This window comes from Pelophylax lessonae (genome assembly GCF_965119305.1).
Source record: "Pelophylax lessonae genome assembly, chromosome: 1".
NCBI lineage: Eukaryota > Metazoa > Chordata > Amphibia > Anura > Ranidae > Pelophylax > Pelophylax lessonae.
In genome coordinates, this window is record NC_138768.1 from 248084909 (window position 1) to 248103601 (window position 18693).

An 18693-nucleotide genomic window follows, 5' to 3' on the forward strand; every position below is an offset into this window, starting at 1 on the left:
AGAAAGTGTTTCCTACGGCTAAACCTTTCATCCTATTTCTAAATTGCTGCATTTGTACATGTCAAAAGCCAATATAAAGGAATAGTAGTGGTAAAAAAGCTCTTATGGATTTAACTAATCTCTTTTTTGGATAATTCTCCTTTAAGGGGGGTGGGGGGTGGCAGGGGGTGTGTCCTATGCCTACACCCTTTTGCTAATAGGTGTCGCTCATTCCCGTCTCAAAAAGTTGGGAGGTATGGAAATCTGAGTATCAGGTTGACAAAAAACTTTGAAATGGGCATTTGAAAGAATTGGCATTCTTATTTTGGGCCTGTATTGACAGGCTTTTGTTCACAAATTGCTTCTCTCCCCATACAAATCATAGGGAATGCAAAAGCAGCTCGAAACTGGTTCATGCAGCTTAAAAAGAGGTCAAATACAGGTGAGGAGCAGGGCAAATATAAATCAGAAGGAGGTTAACTGCAGGTCAAATGCACCTGTCAGCGATCTCAAAAGTATATCAAGCTCATTTCTAATGCAAGCTTAATAAATCAAAAAGCAATCTGCATTTGCCCATTGACACAATTCCAAAGCCTGTCAACACAAGCCTTTCAAGTATTGTAATGCTTCAGTCCCACCTCTTGGTGGAAGGTGTAATTGCTATTATTCAATTATATTCTCTCCCTATCCTCTCCCTGAGCAGGGATGTATTCTCTCCCTGAGCAGAAATGTCAGCTGAGCAGAAATGTCAGCTGTAGGGCCCCTATTATAATTGCCCAGTCCATGAATTAAACCCTGTACAGGACCCTGAAGAAAAGCAAAACGGTCAACTAACAAAGTTTTTAGTTTTTTTCTGTTATGAGCATTCCACTCAAAAGTGGAACTTCCGCTTATCTGTCTCCTCTCCCCCTCCGGTGCCACCTTTCGGGGAGGGGGGAGCAGGTACCTGTTTTTAACATGTACCCTGTCCCCACTTCCGTCGGACCTCGCTGCGGCGAGGTACGTCAGAAGTTCTCCCCCTCCTCCTCCCCCCTCCTCCTCTGCTTCCAGGCCAGTAACTGAGTGCAGCGTGCTTCGCGTATGCGCAGTAGGGACCCGGCCGTGAAGCCGCAAGTTTCCCCTCCCGGCAATGGCGGTGGCAGCATCTGACAGCCAATGGAAACATCGGCTGTGGTACCAACATCGCTGGATTCTAGGACAGGCAAGTGTCCTAATATTAAAAGTCAGCATCTACAGTATGCGTACCTGCTGACTTTTCATTTTTGGAGGGGGGGCGGAACACAGCTTTAAGTTCAGGCAGGAGAGCTGTATATCCTTGAACTCGGTGTGACATTTCTGCTTTGGCAGAAAGAACATAAGCACATAATAACATATCAATCGATCTCTGAGATGTAAAAAATGGAAGCTCAGATAAACACAATTGCCTACTGGTGCCTCATTTTCTTGATATTTTACCAATAAAATGCCATATATTCCTTCTAAATGCTGCTTCCTTCATTTTTGTGTAAGCACTAATATATACAGGTAAGATTAAATCTTGTAAACAATCATGTGGCCAACTTTAAATTTACCTTATCTGCTATGGGAAATCCGGCAAAAGGTTTGAGGTTTTCTCCTCTTCTGTTCAAATCACAGTTAGTTATCTCCAATGCTGTTCATAGATCATTTCTCCAGCTTTCTGTATCATTTCCTTCAGAGTTCCTACAAAGTGTTCCTTTATAAAAAATAAACATCTCCCCACACCATCGCTTCTCTTCCTGTTAGATTATGTGAAAAGCAATTTCAAGTTATGTTTCAAAATCTCTTCCCCCTGTTTACAGTTTCCTATATTTAGAGACCACTTTTGGGTTATTTAGGTGGCTGTAACAGTTTTCAGCTGGACTTGGCATAGTTCTGTGAAAATGCTGATAGCTCAGGAAAGGAGTGGTACAAGTAGAATGTAAAGAATGTTTTCTAACACGTAAAGAGTCTGCGCTTCACAACACGATGTTGTCAATTATTGAGTTGGTGTGATGTGTTGGAAGGGATCGTTAATTAACAGAATTTTTCATGTTTAGGTGAGACATGCGTATAATTTTTTTCTGTTAACTCTTTTTTCTTCAAGTTCGTACGACAATTGTTGGATTGCTGTACCATACAATGCATCGACACTACAAGCAGATTAAACCTAGTGACACCAGGTATGTTCCTAGTGTTGAAAAACTGTCATTCCCTGTCTTTTCAAGTAAAATTTCCCTTGGCTTAAAGTGGCAGGGTCTGCTGAGACCATTTAAAAATGTATATTTTACTAAAAAAAATTGTTATCAGATTTTTGGTAGTTTATTGGTTTTTTCTTCGATTTAATTATCAAAGTGACTCACCAAAAAACTGCCTGGACTACCGATTAGCAACCAGACAAAATGTGTAATGGTGTATAACTCCTGCGCTACCACTTGTGCTCTAATTTAAAATATCTTACATATATATATATGAATTAATGTGACAATAATGATGGGTTTTAGCTTGCATCGAATGGTGTTCAACCAATCACTAAACTATAAACAAATAGGACAAAGATGCCGCGCTACCTCTTAAGTGATTACATAAAGATAATTACATTAAATTAAGCAACGTATCACCATCAGTGTATACATGTACTAAACAATAAATAGTAAATAATAACGATCCAATAATGAAAACAATGATATTGCAGTTTATAAAATGTGAAATAAACGTAACTTCTTCTTTACAAAAATCTTCAAGCATCTTCTCCAATCATCTCAGTGCTCCCAGTGTCCTCACCTCAATAATGTAGTATACAAGCATGTGCAGTAATATCCAGCTCACTTCTCTATGCTCAGGTTGGTATTCCAAGATAAAACCAGAAAAATTCCCAGCTTAACTCCCCAACCAGTCTGCTTACCAACCAAATTAACCTGACTTAACAGTATGCGTTAAAAACAGGGGTTTAGTTAGTTCACATTTGCAAACGCATGCGTAAGCTGCAGGACCACTTCATGGCACCCTGTATTACCTGCAGTCCTAACTCCTGTAAATTTATGAGTCTCCACAGTGGAAGCACATGCCTTTTAATGGATAGTTTTTGTTTTGTATTCCAAGATCCCAAGGTACTCTGTAGTAAGGTCTCCCACTCACCAGGATATTCTTATTCACCTAGATATTCCTCCCCAGTAATTGGGTTGTGGTTCCCTTTAAGAATGTGTGGTCCGTGTACTAGGGTGCACTTGACTCATATACTAAGTTGGGACATAGAGGATAGCCCAATAGTGTAATATGCTTAAAACTCACTCAAACTTAAATGCTGCTTACATCAATAAAACATTACACAGGCATATCAGGGATACCATTCCTCCTGGTATGACATCACTTCCACACCGGGCAGAGTCTGTAGGAGTGAGAACCGGAAGTGATGTCATACCAGGAAAAACGGTATCCTGATATGCCTGTGTCATTTTTTATTACACTATTGGGCTATCCTCTATGTCCCCACATGGTATATCAGTGCATCCCAGTATACGGACCACACATTCTTAAAGGGACCACAACCACATTACTGAGAAGGAAAAGGGAAGATCTAGGTAAATAGGAATACCCTGGTGAGTTGGAGACCTTACTACAGAGTACCCTGGGATCTTGGAATACCAAGCTGACCAGAGAGAAGTGAGCTAGATATTACTGCACATGCTTGTGTACTACATTATTGAGATGAGGGTACTGAGAGCACTGAGGTGATTGGGAAAGGCGCTTGAAGATTTTTGTAAACAAGCAATCACATTTATTTCACGTTTTATGAACTGCAATACCATTGTTTTCAATATTGGATCATAGTTATTCACTATTTATTGTTTAGTTTATGTATACTGATGGTAAAACAGTGTATAATTTGATGTAATTATCTTCATGTAATCACTTAAGAGGTAGCGTGGCATCTTTAACCAGACAATTACAGTTTGATTATGATACGGTTGCTGCTTCTATATTCTGATTATTCTTGTGAAAAATAATTAAATAAATAAGACACTGCATTTATACATATTTAATTGTTGTTTGGTGACAAAGTCAATACACAATCCAACCACTGTTGGTGAGGAAGCCCTGAAATGCCTGAGATGCCTTTGGAGCTTCCAGACAGTGCTAATGGGAAGTACATGGGCAATCTTAGAATAGATATGTTGGAGCTTTCAGGTTTTGGGTATTGTTTTAGTAACCAGTCCTATAAAAGTATGATTTCCCAATGGGCGTAGAAGGCATATGGCTACGGAGGGCAGAAGCACACAGGCATTTTCCTCTGATCAACCAGACATATTTTTTCTATCTTCCCTAAAGATATGGTCTACTTAAATAAAAGTATACTCTAAACTTGGTATGTGCTGGTAAAAGAAAAAAATGTATGTGTTGACATTGGCGCTCGTGAAATACATCTTTGATTCTTCACACTTCTACAAGGAAACGGTAATGCCTCCAGCCACCTACGTTTCTTAGTCTTACCCTGCTGAAGTGTAGAAAAGGCCTAATAATTACAAATGATGTTCATTTATTGAAAGTTCATGAGATTAAAAGATAAGTTCACTTTAAAAAAAAATAGGTGCACATTTTCTTCCAGGAAAAAAAAATTGCATCTATTTTTTTTCAGGAGCCTGTGGAGCATTGCACCCTTGATCAAAAGATTGTGGGTTCAATGTTAGGCTCATGCAGAGTCTCACTACAGCTGCCTGCCCATACCTCCCCTATGGCCAGACAGTTACCAAAGCCTAGGAAGTATAAATTAACTATGAGAGTGCTCATCAGTGCTCATCAGTGCTCTCGCAGTTTATTGAGAACTACAAGCGATTTGCCCCAGTGGAAGATGGTATGTGTGGTTCATTAAATTAACAGAACTGAATTAGGCAGCTGTGTGGGTGATGCCCTGCACAACTGCACTGTTTTTAAATTGCCACAGAGGATGCAGGGAGCAGATCTCCTGCCTGCTGTCACAATGGGGGATTATGGGGGTTACCGACAGGTGCTTTAGTTAAATCTTACATACAGGTGTAACATGTAACATGTTACTAAAGGCCAACCTATCCTTAAACATGCAGTCTTCAGTTGAAACCTTACAATCAATTGTTTGAGTGGTTGTTGGAGCTGTTTAGGCAGCCTCAGGATTTAGAAAAAGATCTTTCTGTTTCAGAAGTAGAAACATTCTGAAAAACAGTGATATCTTATCAGCTATTTTACATGAAGAAAAGATGGCTGAGAAAAGAGAACATTTTACTTGTGACTAGTGTGAAATTTGAAATAATTTTCCTCTTTTTTTGGACAAACGTCTTCTTCTTGATCATATACGTATTCAGAAAGAGTAATTTGGGATTCCCTTTTTATGATATGGGGACTTGTTTTGTATATTTTGCAATTTTGTTGATTTATTTTTCAAAATGTATGTGTCAAAGTTTTTATATTTAGGCAAAGCATTTCTCCATCGTATGTATTTGTTTAACAAAAGAGGGCTTAGCAGCCAAGGAAAAATTCCAGTTAGTTGCAACCTATAACGTGCAGGTCTACCAAGGGATTGAGAGCTAGCATCTCATTTAGTAACAGTCTCTCACTGTTGCTATGGCACAGACAGGTCTGGTCGCCCATCCAAAGGTTATCTACCTGAAACCCTGTCTTTGCAGCAAGGGTGGACCCAGTAGCTACAAGTTGTCCACTTCAGCTGTTGCCCCAGCAACACTGTTAGGTTGATTTACTAAAGGATTTGGGAATGTTCACACAATAAATGTGTGAACATTCACTTCAATTATCCAATCATGTGAAAAAAAAATCCCTGTTTACTTATTTTATCTGCAGATGATTGGAAAATTGAAAACGGGAAAGTAGAAAAGGTGAAATTCTGCTTTAAGGTCTCCTTTTTGTGAAATGGAGCTTTTGGTGGAGGAGAGGGGGGAGTGGTTACCCAATTTTGACAGGTACCCACTTCCACTTCTGCTCCAATCGATTTAGGCGATCGGAAGCGGAAGTTCTCCTGCCCCCCTCCCGAGGTCTTCTGGGACACATGACAGGTCCCAGGAGATTTCTGAACCAGTCATAGAATGCAGCACCGCTCGCCCATGAGCAGTGGACACCCAGCTGTAAAGCCGCAAGCTGTCTCCGGCGTGGGAAGACACAGGGAGAATATGACTAGGGTGAGCACACCTCTGGATTGTAGGACAGGTAAGTGGCTGTTTATTTAAAAATCAACAGCTGCGGTTTTTGTAGCTGCTGACTTTTTATTTTCACTTCAGAAACTGGAGCTCCGCTTTAAAGTGAATCTTTCCACATTTTATTGTGTGAGCAATTACAAATAATTTAGTTACACAGACCATGTCTTACACAGATGAACCTTCCTGTTCTTGTAGAACAAACCCACCTGGCTTTCAATTGTATTGGCCTGGGCTTTTCTGATTCTCTCAGCCGCAAAAAACACATTTACACTGTGACAGCCAGTGCTCCTACCACATAGTATTCACATGTGTATAGCATAACAGAAATAGCAAAAAAAATTCAAAAGTGTAAGACGCACATGTATGGACTAAGAGGTTGTACATAGATCATATGGAATGGTAAGAGCAAACAACATGGTGACCTGGAGGTGTAGAATTTCAGGGAGTACTGTACATCTCAGTTCCAAGACCCAATTGCCGCAAAGCCACAGTGCAAACTACTACACCACTGTGCATATAAATCCTCTTAAATTAACTTTAGCCATCATCTATGTGTAAGAATAATATGTATGAACCTTAGAGGTTGTACATAGATCAATACGGGTGATAAGAGCAGACAGTAAGGTGTATTGGAGGTGTAGAATTTCAAGAAATACATCTCAAAATGCGGATGGTCAAGTGTGGTCATAGACTCTAGTTGCAGTTTGTATGAAAGGTGAGTATCTTATTAGTATGTTTCCTAAATCGTAGGAGGAAGCTATACCACTTTCTGGAAAGCATTATAAGCAAAGATTCGGCATCCAAACTTTGTTCTAACAATGTCTTGTGAGAAGTTAACTCAGTGCCACAAAGCCACAGTACTAACTACTACACCACTGTGCGTTTAAATCCTCTTCAGGCGTCCGAGTTCATGCTTTCATTTATCTGCATATATTAGTATAAGTGCTATGATTTTATCATGCTGTCTTGCTTCAAATGATGCTTTAGAAACATAATCTTTTCCAAGTGACAGATAAGTACTTACTATGCAGGATTTAAAAGTAACATCTTTAAATCATTTAGAAGCTAGAAATGTGAATTCTACGGAGTTCAGCTAGGAAGCGCGTCAGTTCAGTGTTCATTGACTTTAGCTTTATTAAATCTGATAACATTTGTTAAGGAAAGTTTCCACAGTATTCATTGCTTTTGCCAATATTATTATTCTCAGATAAGGGTAAACTATAATGTTTTTTACATTCTAACAAAACCAACCCTTGGGGCATCAGCTAAAGTGCAGAAAGTGCTATTTTGGCATTAAAATACAGTTACGGTATTTTGTAAACGTACATAAACTAAAAAACACAACTCATTTCTATTGAAAAAATCTAAAACCAGGCAAGATTTTTTAAAAACATTAAAATCTATCACTGAAGCAATTACTGTAAGCAGCCCATGAAAGCATGAAGGGATTTCAGAATATGAGTCACAGCAATTAGATCAATCACATCTGATGATAACGAAGGACAAAATTACTTGAATAATAAACATTGCTGTATCCTCCGCTTTAATATTTCTGCATCGGTCAATGCTGCCTCAATGATGTATTGTGGTCAGATATCAGCATTTAGTAGAGTAGTGTCAGTGACTAATGAGATATAATAATTGCTCATCACCATTACACAACAACCTAGAGTTATGTCTTTCAGTACTTTTTTTCTTGGCCACAGCCTGCCTTCTCCTGAGTGATAATTCATAAGAAAGTTTATTTCTACAAAATGACACCTAGTAAGGCTTTTAGATGCCTGTTTGAGCCTTGTCAGTAGTATTTCATTTCAGATATCGTTCAGCTGTAATTTTGTTTTTATTTTTGTAGCATGATGCATTCTAGACTTGCAAGCATTTGTTTTAAAACTTGCATCTAGAGAAGTGATAGAAAACTACTGAAGGAGGTAACCAGGTGCAAAAATTGAGAAGGATGTGGTGTGCCTCCAATAATATATATACACAGTTTTGTTTAAAAGCTTTGTTAAGACTGCTTGGTTAAGATGACAATACTTAGTATGCAAGCACATTACTAACATTTACCTAAAGTGTACTCAGTAAGCAAGCATTGAAACTAAGCAAATACATTAATTATATGCAGTTGTCTGTTGGGTACACATAGAGCCAAATGGTCTATAGTCTTCCAATAGTCTCACTTTCATGAGGGACTACTAATCCTAAAATCGACGCTCAGCCACAGTTCTCCTCTTATAGCTCCTGCCCTCTTCATGATGCTGTGGTTTTCCTTATTGTTTTTTGGACTTAGTTTTTGAATTACGTCTTCAATTACGTTATCCGAATTAACTCTCTTGTGGTCTTCAAGTTTTAATTTTCTTTACTCATGGTCCCTGCTTGTGCTGCTCTTGCTGCTGCATTCACGCTAGGGGTCAACCAAACCCCATTGGTATACCCACATTGCCAGACTCTGAATCTCTATCTATTCACCCTATATATTCAGCCTAGTTGAGGTTACTGAATCTTTAATTGCTACTTGTGTCTCTATGGACTTTCTGCAGACATACAAATTATACTAGTCCCAGCTTAGGTGAACTACAGTCAACTTTTTTTCCAGTAATTCTGCCAAATATTTTTCAAAAACATATGCAAACTTGTGTGTATGTGTAGGTTATGTACATATTCACCCGGAATAATTTTTTCACATAATTCACTGCATGGTATTTGAACTATGGGTATCAGGCTTAAAAGAATTGCCAAAAGGGCTTTTAAATAAACCACCCCCCACTCTAAAATGGAGGCACAGAGCAGCCATAGTGTCAGCCTTTTTGAGGTTCTTGTTATTGGGGTTTTTTTTTGTCTGTAATTTTATTATGTGGTTATTGGTTATTTTGGGGACAGCAGACACATTTATCTGCTGTCTTGTCCATGGCAATTTTTTTTGTTTGCTCTAAGGCTTCCTTTAGGAAGGGGACATATTTTTTACTTTTTTTTAGGTTTGATATGCTCAAAATGCAACATTAAATTGCTACTGGCCAACTGTTCTTGGTACTGTCCAATGTTCGCAATATACAACTGCATCAATTGAAAGAAAAAAAAAAAAAACTAAGTGCAAGAAAAGTAGGCACCTAAACCACATTAAATATTCTGGGTCACATTCATGTCACTGCTATCCCCAGTAAAAATAAATGTTAGGCATACACTGGTTGGGTCTATTGTCCCTGATTAAACCTGTCCTGCTAATGACCAATTTTACACTGCTATAACATCTGCAGTCTCTTAATTCTTGTAGAAAAAACACTTTCCCGTACACTGTCTCTAGCACATTTTTTGCCCGTTTATCACTGCTAAGGGACAACTTTATACTGATGTGTACTTTGCAGTATTTAATTCTTGTAGTAAACCCCCTGCCTGTTTTCTTTTTCTCTAATAAAGTTGGGCTCAGTCTTAGTTGCTAAAGTTATCCTGGTCTTAGCCAAAGTGGGGCTGACAGACCCCTCAAAACAGAGACTGTCCCTGGAAAACTGAGTCAGATGCAACTTTCATTTATTACTAGGAGTCCAAGTGACAGAACACGCTCTAGAATTTGTACACTTGCCATTGTGGAAAACTGTTGGAACTGTTCAGAAGGAATTTGAATTCAGGCAGCAAGGCAAATTAAAGTCTTGTTTTCAGAACTTTCTTTTTGCCTCACTAGACAACATCCATTGAGGTTGTTCATGATGCGATGATGAGAAATAATATTCATGTATTGAATCTTTTAAAGAGTAACTCCACTTTTGTTAAAAAAAAAAAAAAAAAAAACATTCCCCTCTGGGTGATCTCTGTACATTACAAGGATTTTAACAAACTTTGTTGCAGATTCCTAACTTTTGTTATTCAAAAGAAATCCCTGTGTGTTTGTCTGAGTCTATGTTATAAGTGAATCTAATGGGGGTGGTTTCATATTTATTAGTCAGCTGCTACACCTGCAGGGCTTTAATGAGGACAATTGCAGGGTCTGCATCCCTTTAGATGCAACTTCCTATTGGGAGTATCTCACCAAAAAATAACATTTTTGTTGCAGGGGATGTCTGATATCAGACTCGTATCTTAGTGCAGACTTCTGGGAAAATCAGTGACCCGATCACACAAGAAGAAAATTATGTTTCTGGGGGGATTTTTGTACACATTCTGTGTTCAAAACACCTCCAGTTAGCCATATTGCTTTGCATTTTACACAAAATTACAGCGGCTGCATATTGAAAAATAAAGGTCATTTTTATTAGCATTCAGTCACAATATGACTTGAGTCACAAATGTATATGCTAAATTATTATTTTTTTTATCTTCTATTTTTTTTTTCCATGAAAGTGGAGTTACCCTTTAAAGTCAATGTCCAGTCCAAACATTTTTTTTTTTTCATTTTAGATAGAGCGGGGAAGAATTAGGACTCCTGTCAGGTTAGAAACACAGAAAAGTGATGGCGGAAGAAGACTGAGTAGTTTATCGAGTCTGCCCATTTTTTTTTTTTTTTTTTTACTTTGTCTGACTATAAGTCTATGTTTGTCCCAAGCATGTTTTTAATCCATTTAGTGTTGATTGTCTCACTACCTCTTGTTTATTACAAGCATTGACTACCCTTTCAGTAAAATAATACTTTCTAAGAGCTTCGTTATAGTTAGTTATAGTTAGTTTGTGTGATAGTTAGTTTGAGGTCATGTCCAATGTTCTAGATTTTGGTTTCATATTGAAAAAACTGACTTGCTGAAACCTATTCACCCCCCTTGATGTATTTAAAGGTTTCAATTATGTCTCCCCTTTCCCTTTATTTCCTCCAGACTGTACATACTAAGTTCCTGAAGTTGCTCCCGATAAGTTTTATCTCCCAAACCTTTCACCATTTTTGTAAGTGAGGTATCCAGAAATGGACACAGTATTATAATAAGGTCTCACTAAAGATCTACAGTCAGGTCCATAAATATTGGGACATCAACACAATTCTAATCTTTTTGGCTCTATACACCACCACAATGGATTTGAAATGAAACAAACAAGATGAGCTTTAACTGCAGACTTTCAGCTTTAATTTAAAAATGGTGAAAGGATTGGGAGATAAAACATATCGGGAGCAACTTCAGGAACTTAATATGTACAGTCTGGAGGAAATAAAGTGTATAGAGCCAAAAAGATAAGAATTGTGTTGATGTCCCAATATTTATGGACCTGACTGTATACAGTATAGGGGAATCAGAACCTCCTTCTTCCTGCCGGTGATCCCTCTAGTGATACATCCTAGAATTCTATTCACTTTTCCCCCTGCCTGGTCACACTGTTTGCCAATTTTGCAATCATATACAATAAGTACCCCCAATTCTTTTTCTTCTGTAGATCTGGCTAACATTGTATTCCCAATGTTGTACTCTCTCAGGGGATTCTTTTTCCCTAGGTGCATTATTATACATTTAGAAACATTGCATTGCAGTCTCCACAGCTTTGATTAATCTTCCAGCAATGACAAAATCATGTTCCATGTTACATACACCTCCAGGTTTTATCTCCTTTGTTAATAGATTCAGCCATTTCCTCCTCTTTCTGTGCTTTGGCAGCACTGATAATGTGTTTGGCCTCTTGGCCTCCTTTTGTCTATTTTTATACTCTTCTCTGTCAGCTATAATTCCTGTTTCCTTGAATCTTCTATATGCTGATTTTAGATTGAGAACCATTAAACTGCAGCCCCCCCTGCGTGACCAATCTTCCAGCAATGCCAAATCATGTTTCATGTTACAGACACCTCCAGGGATAGCAACCCCATCACACACCTATGTATCATCAGCAAAAATACATACCTTGCTCAACAAACCTTTAGTTATATCACTTAGTTATAGATTAAATAGAACAAGACCCAGTACAGAGTCTTGTGGCACACCACTAGTAATTGGTCTCTGTTCTGAGTGAACCTCATTTACAACCACACTCTGGTATCTATCCTTTAGCCAACTGCATATTCATTGAACCACCCAAGGGTTAAGTCCTAGCTTGCACAACTTTTGTATTAGATCATTATGTGGAACTACAAGATATGCTACTCCCTGGTCCAAAGCATTGGTAATATACTCAAAAAATTAAATCAAATTAGTCTGATATGATCTGCCCTCAGTAAAGCCATGCTACTTTGGATCCAGAAGTTGTGAATTTTTAAGTAATTATTCTTCTTTTCAGGAGTGATTCCATTAACTTGACTACAATTGATGTTAAACTCACTGGCCTGTAATTGCTTATACCTTCCTACCCTTAGTTGTCCGCCAGTCGTGGGGAACTTCTCCTATTAGAAGAGATTGATTAAAAAGATCATTTAATGGTCCAACAACTATATTTAGATGTTCTCTTAGCACTCTGGAATGAATACCATCAGGGCCCATTGCTTTATTAAGCTTTACCGAGCCAGTTCCCCTGCTACCTCTGTCTTTAGAAATCTTAAAAAATGAACCACCATTACTAGAACCAAAATGATTCCACAACTTGTTATGGTTAGTGCAATTTATTTCTGAGAAGACTGAACAGAAGTAATTGTTTTAACGGTTTGCTAAGTCCAGGTCTCCCTCAACATATGTGTTGTGTCCAGTTTTCATTTTAGTGATCCCATTTAATTTTTTCTTCTATCGCTAATGTACCAAAAAAAGGTTTTATCTCCTTTCCTAATAGATTTAGCAATTTCCTCCCCTTTCTGTGCTCTGGCAGCACTGCTAATGTGTTTGACCTCTTTTTATCTATTTTTATACTCCTCTCTGTCAGCTACAACTCCGGTTTCCTTGATTCTTCTAAATGCTGATTTTTTTCCCTTTACCATCCCTCTTATCTCTTTAATGAACCATATTCTTTTTTTCTTCTCTTTATTCTTACTAACTTGCCTGACATACAATCTAGTTTCCTCCAGGATGGTAGACTTTAATAATGCCCACTAATTACTTACTGCTGTCATTTTACTCCAGCCTTTCAATTAATTTTTTTATTTTATTTCCCCATTTCAGCAAACTTGTGTTTTTCACTGCAATCTGGATCATGATACAAATATTTACTTTACTTCCTGTCCCGCTAACAATGGTTTTATAAGACAGGAACATAAATGCTTTTCTTTAGCAGAGTAGGGGAAGTTAAAAATCCCTGTCAGATTTTTATTAATTTCTGTGCCCCTACCCTGTTGCAGATTTTCCATCACTTTCTGTCTGTTGAAATCAATATCAACAGAACAGGAAGTAAGGGTAAAATTATATTAAACCGTCAGTTTTTTAAGCACTTTCGTCAGCTGACTTGATCACTTACTGAGTATGCATTCTTTATGTTTTAATTATCATCTATATCCTAGTTTAAGCTGGTGCCATGACCGCTATGGAGTCACCCTTACAGGAACTAGAGTTGTGCCTCCCAACACTGTGTACATCAATAGAAACACAGCCACATTGCTTAGGTTAGCAGAGCACTCCCCGACTCATCCCTGCCCCCACCTTCTTCAAGCTAACAGACTTGCTCAAGAGTGCACTGTCCACTTTACCTATTTCCTGTGAAGCCTGGAAGTTCAGGGACCGAAGCTCTAATCCTTTTCCCAAACGAGAAAAAAACTTTTTTGGCTTGACAAACATTTAAGGTATAACTCCAGTCAAAATTGCTTTTTAAGTTTTGTATAGAGTATGGCAAAGTAAAAACGGGGCATGATCACCACCGGCCTCCCACGATCTTTAGGGAAACTGACAGGAGAGCCGTCTGCCTATGTAAACAAGGCAGGCTGCTCTCCTGTCACACAGGCACAGTGAGATTGTGTGTCTCAGCTAAGCTGAAACACCGATCTCTGTGTGCCTGTCACAGAGCCCCCCCCCAGTTAGAAAGCACAATTTAGGAGCACACTTAACCCTTTGATCACCCCCTTTATTAACCCCTTCCCTGCCAGTGTCATTTATACAGTAACAGTGCATATTATCTAGCACTGATCACTGTATTGGTGTCACTGGTCCCCAAAAAGTGTCACTTAGTGTCAGATTTGTCCGCTGCAATGTCGCAGTCCTGCAAAAAAAAAACGACAAAAAAAATAAAAAGACCAAAAATCGATCCCATAGTTTGTAAACGCAATAACTTTTTGCGCAAACCCATTATTATACACTTTTTGGGATTTTTTTAAACAAAAATATGTAACAGAATACAAATTGGCCTAAACTAATAAAAAAAATTTGATTTTTTTTTTATTTTTTTATTTTTTTTTATTGGGAATGTTTTATAGCAGAAAGTAAAAAATATTGTTTTTTTTTTCAAAATTGTCGCATTTTTTTGTCATTATTGCAAAATCTAAAAACCAAAGAGGTGATCAAATACCACCAAAAGAAATCTCTATTTGTGGGGAAAAAACGGACATCAATTGTGTTTGGATACAGCGTCGCACGAACGCGCGATTGTTAGTTAAAGCAATGCAGTTTAGAATCGCCAAAAATGGCCTGGTCATTAAGGGGGTAAAACCTTCCCGGGCTGAAGTGGTTAATCTTTAATTGCTGATCGTCTATTATACATTGCGGGACCATACCAAAACTGCGAACCAAGCGTTTGGCTCATGGTGGCAATACTGCCCTACTGATCTCAACAGGTGAGTATGACAGGCGGTGCCTACTGTCAAGCTTTGCAGCCTGAGTTAATAATGCCACAAAAGAAAGGATTGTGACCCCAACCTGCATACAGGCCTGTCAAGCTGTAATGTAAGAATTCTGGTGGGTGGCCAAGGGGGCAGTACAACTGCGGCTCAGAGCCCTAACAGAGACGGCAATAAATACTAAGATTATAAGCCTTCCCCACTCTAAAATCATTAACTATGTTTTGTCTGAAGTAGGGCTTTAATAGGTATAGAAATGGCCATTTCCTTGCTTAACTTTTTAACATGCAACTTCAGACCAGAGTCTTTTTTTTTTAAAAAAAACAATATTTTTTTTTTTTTATAAACAAGCTGTAATTTTCCTTTAGAAAGAACAAACTGAAAATTACATTCCAGGACTAACTTCCACGACATATTCTGGGTTGTGGTCCAAACATGTTAATTATGCTAAGATTTTCATAGTACGCATAGCTGAATTATTAACTGTTACCCAGTACCCCGTGGGATTATGTTATCATTCATTTATGGATTTCTTTTATTGCTTGTTCAGTAAATGAGAAGCGGAATAATTGTGGAATATATGCACACTTACTATCCTGAACAGTAAAATGATCCACACTGCACATTTTCATATAAATGGGTTTTTTTAATGGTTAATTGTCATTTTATCGTTTAGAATTAAAATTAGACTATATGTACTACAGACATAAAAAAAATAACTGTTGTTTGTGGGCTCAAATTATTTTACATTTAAAGACAAAGAATTTGTTAAAAAAAAAAAAATAGAACATGACATTTTGTAGTAACAGCGTTGTTAAATATCATATTTTTCTATTTTCTGGAATATATGATTGGCAATGGTTTCTGTGTACTCCAGTTATTTGGATTTCTGTAAATTGTCATGTCTTGACAAGGCAGGCTATTGTCCAGTCTATATTTATAAATGTGTCTATTTATTAAGCACAAACCCATTTACTGTTTTTATTTAGTCAATTTTAAACTCCTGCAAAACCAAACATTTGCTGAAAATCTCTGGTTGATATATAATTCAGCTTTGCGCACAAAGTAAAACTCTTCTAGGCTGGTGATCTACCCCACTTCTATTATTCTATAGCTCAGGAAGGCAAACTTTACAGCACGGGGAATCCGTAATTTGTTTTTCCGACACTTCAATTACCTGCTTATCATTATTTCATTTTCTGAGGGCTGTACAACCTTCCTATCCATGTTCCCCCGGTGTATATATGCTTGTATGCTTGCTCCATGACAAATATAGATTACACTGGTGCGGCCACTTTTTCTTGTTTGCATTTTTTTTTTCCCGCTGATGAGATTGCAGATCTGAAGGAACATATGCTGCTGCTGCCTTTAGTGGGCATATCACAGATCCCAGTCCAAAAATGGAATGGTCGTGTGATCCGACTGAGCTACATGAAGTCATTCATCACCCGTTTTATCAAACAAATTACATAAATAACCCTCTGTGTGCCAGAAAAATGCACTTGTATGACACTCGAGACACTGTTTCCTACTTCTGAGATGATTAGTACATTATTTTTTAGCTGTAGTGTAAAGGTAAATAACATTTTATAATGACAGATAATGCAATAGGTTCAATTAAGATTGATGAGTTATGATTACATTGCCAATTCGTTTATCTTGTGATAACTTTCTCCTAAAAATGTTTCAAGCTGAACTTCAGGCAAACAGCTAAAAACAGATAAAATAAAAAATGGGAGCTGTTTTACCTGCCAAAAGATTTATATGTTTGCCAACCCAGTCCTGTGTTTTATATTCTTTTTGGGCACTTCACGAACACAGCCAGTCTAGATTTGATGAAAATCATATTGATCTGGGAGTCTAACATCAAATAGAAACCCTTTACCCATACCAGGGTGTCATTCACATTTGTTAATGTCAGTTAACTGGTCATGCTTGCCTGCTGTTAAAGAACTCAGGCCATAAGCTATGCTAATGAAGCATCCATTTGTTTTCAGAATTAAACTCTAGAAAACAACTAAAGCCTAGTACACACTACTAGTTTTTTTTCATTCAACCCGGCTCAGATTGGAGCTGCTGTACTAACAACCTGCTGTTAGTACAGTGATCTCCCCTGCTGTGCTAATGTCTTCTGACTGGGGAGCGGCCCCTTCGCAAGAACACTCCGGTCAGCGCTCTCAGCCATTTTCAGTCATGCCCCTTCAACAGAACCAGCCGATGTTGCCTGAAATTCAGCTTGTGTGTACTAGGCCTTAGTTGAAGAGAAGGACAAGAAACTAGGCAATACTAGAACAAAACAGTGGTTAGGAAAAATAGGTGGGGGCAAGGGGGGGGAGATATACTGTAAATAGGGAGTACGAAGAGAAATGGATAAGAGGAAAATGGGGTGGGCAAGGGTGAAGATATGCTGGAAATAGGGAGTATGAAGACAAATGGGTAAGACGAAAAAGCCTCCTTAAAACAAAGGGGGTGGGGTAAAGTGGAAAAGCATCAGAGGCACTGCTAACCCCAGGCCAGTGGAGGGATAGGGTTTTTGGGTCACGGTACGTTGCCCTGAAATCATAGGCCACTGGCCAAAGAATATCAATAGTAAAAAATATGTAGAAAAATATGTAGACATGGTAGCCACTGAATTCAGCATAGTTTTGTACACTGAGGAGCAGGTGAAGCTTATCAATGGGAACCATATGCTGTGGAACTGTTCTTTAGTGCCGGTTCACATTTCAGCGTGTGCGGCGATGGCATGTAATATCGGAGCGCACTGCTCCTTCATTACATGCGATCAGATGTGCAGTGCGAATTCAGCCATACACTTTGTATGGCTAAATTTGCACTGCACCCGCACAAAAGACGCACATGAGGCATTTTTTCAGCCGCATCAGGATCGGATCGCACAAGGGTTCACACTTGTGCGATCCGATCCTGTGTGTGCGAACTGTCAGATCGCACTGCGATATGCGATCAAACTGGGGGTGTCGTTAACATTTCATTGACACCCCCAGCGTATCGCATATGGCAGTCTGAACTGCCAGATGTGCGTTTGCGATGTGGGAACAGGCTGCGAATTCGCAGCCTTCCCGCATCGCACAAGTGTGACCCGGCAATCATGGTTATAGAGAGATGCAGTTTTGTTTTCATTGATTTAGCTTCGTTATTATTGGTAAACCACAATAAATGATAGGGGGTGCAGTTTGTTTCAACAAGGCTGAAATGCAGATGTAGCCTCATTAAGCAGATGAGCAGTCAGGGAGGATTTATAGTACTGCAATGGAATATCATTATTATGATACTATTGATACTGTATACCAAAAAGAAAACAGTCGGACTCTACTGGCACACGCAAATGCACAAATGACAACAGTAAAGTCGCATAACGACCAAAAGGTCATAAAAAAAACATAGCCTATATGCAATTATGAATTGGTACCAACTGCTCCCTATCTCTTAGGGCCGGTTCACATTTGTGCAGCTGGGGCGATCGCATGTAATTTGGAGCGCACTGTTCCTTCATTACATGCGATCGGATGTGCGGATGCAAATTCAGCCATACACTTTGTATGGCTGAAATTCGCACTGCACCCACACAAAAGACGCACAGGACCCGTTTTTTTCCAGCCGCATCAGGATCGGATCGCACAGTGGTTCACACTTGTGCAATCCGATCCTGTGCGAACTGTCAGATCGCACTGCGATATGCGATCAAACTGGGGGTGTCGTTAACATTTAATTGACACCCCCTGCATATCGCATATGGCAGTGTGAACTGCCAGATGTGCGTTTGCGATGCGGGAACAGGCTGCGAATTCGCAGCCTTCCCGCATCGCACAAGTGTGAACCGGGACTTATAGTAACTTGTTTATTCTTAAATAATCTTAATTTGATATACATTCATATTTCATAAAAATGATAGCCTGCAAAGATAAGTCCTCATGGGTTAACACATTTCAC

At 38.7% G+C, this 18693-nt stretch overlaps 1 protein-coding gene across 1 annotated transcript in view; it reads left to right on the forward strand.

The window, feature by feature from the left end:
• The window catches only part of ADGRD1 (adhesion G protein-coupled receptor D1), an 897745-nt gene that overhangs the window by 173397 nt on the left and 705655 nt on the right, over positions 1-18693 (forward strand). The window contains exon 12 of the mRNA XM_082270985.1: positions 2084-2159. Within this exon, the coding sequence (XP_082127111.1) occupies positions 2084-2159 (76 nt within the window). The remainder of the gene's footprint in view (positions 1-2083; positions 2160-18693) is intronic.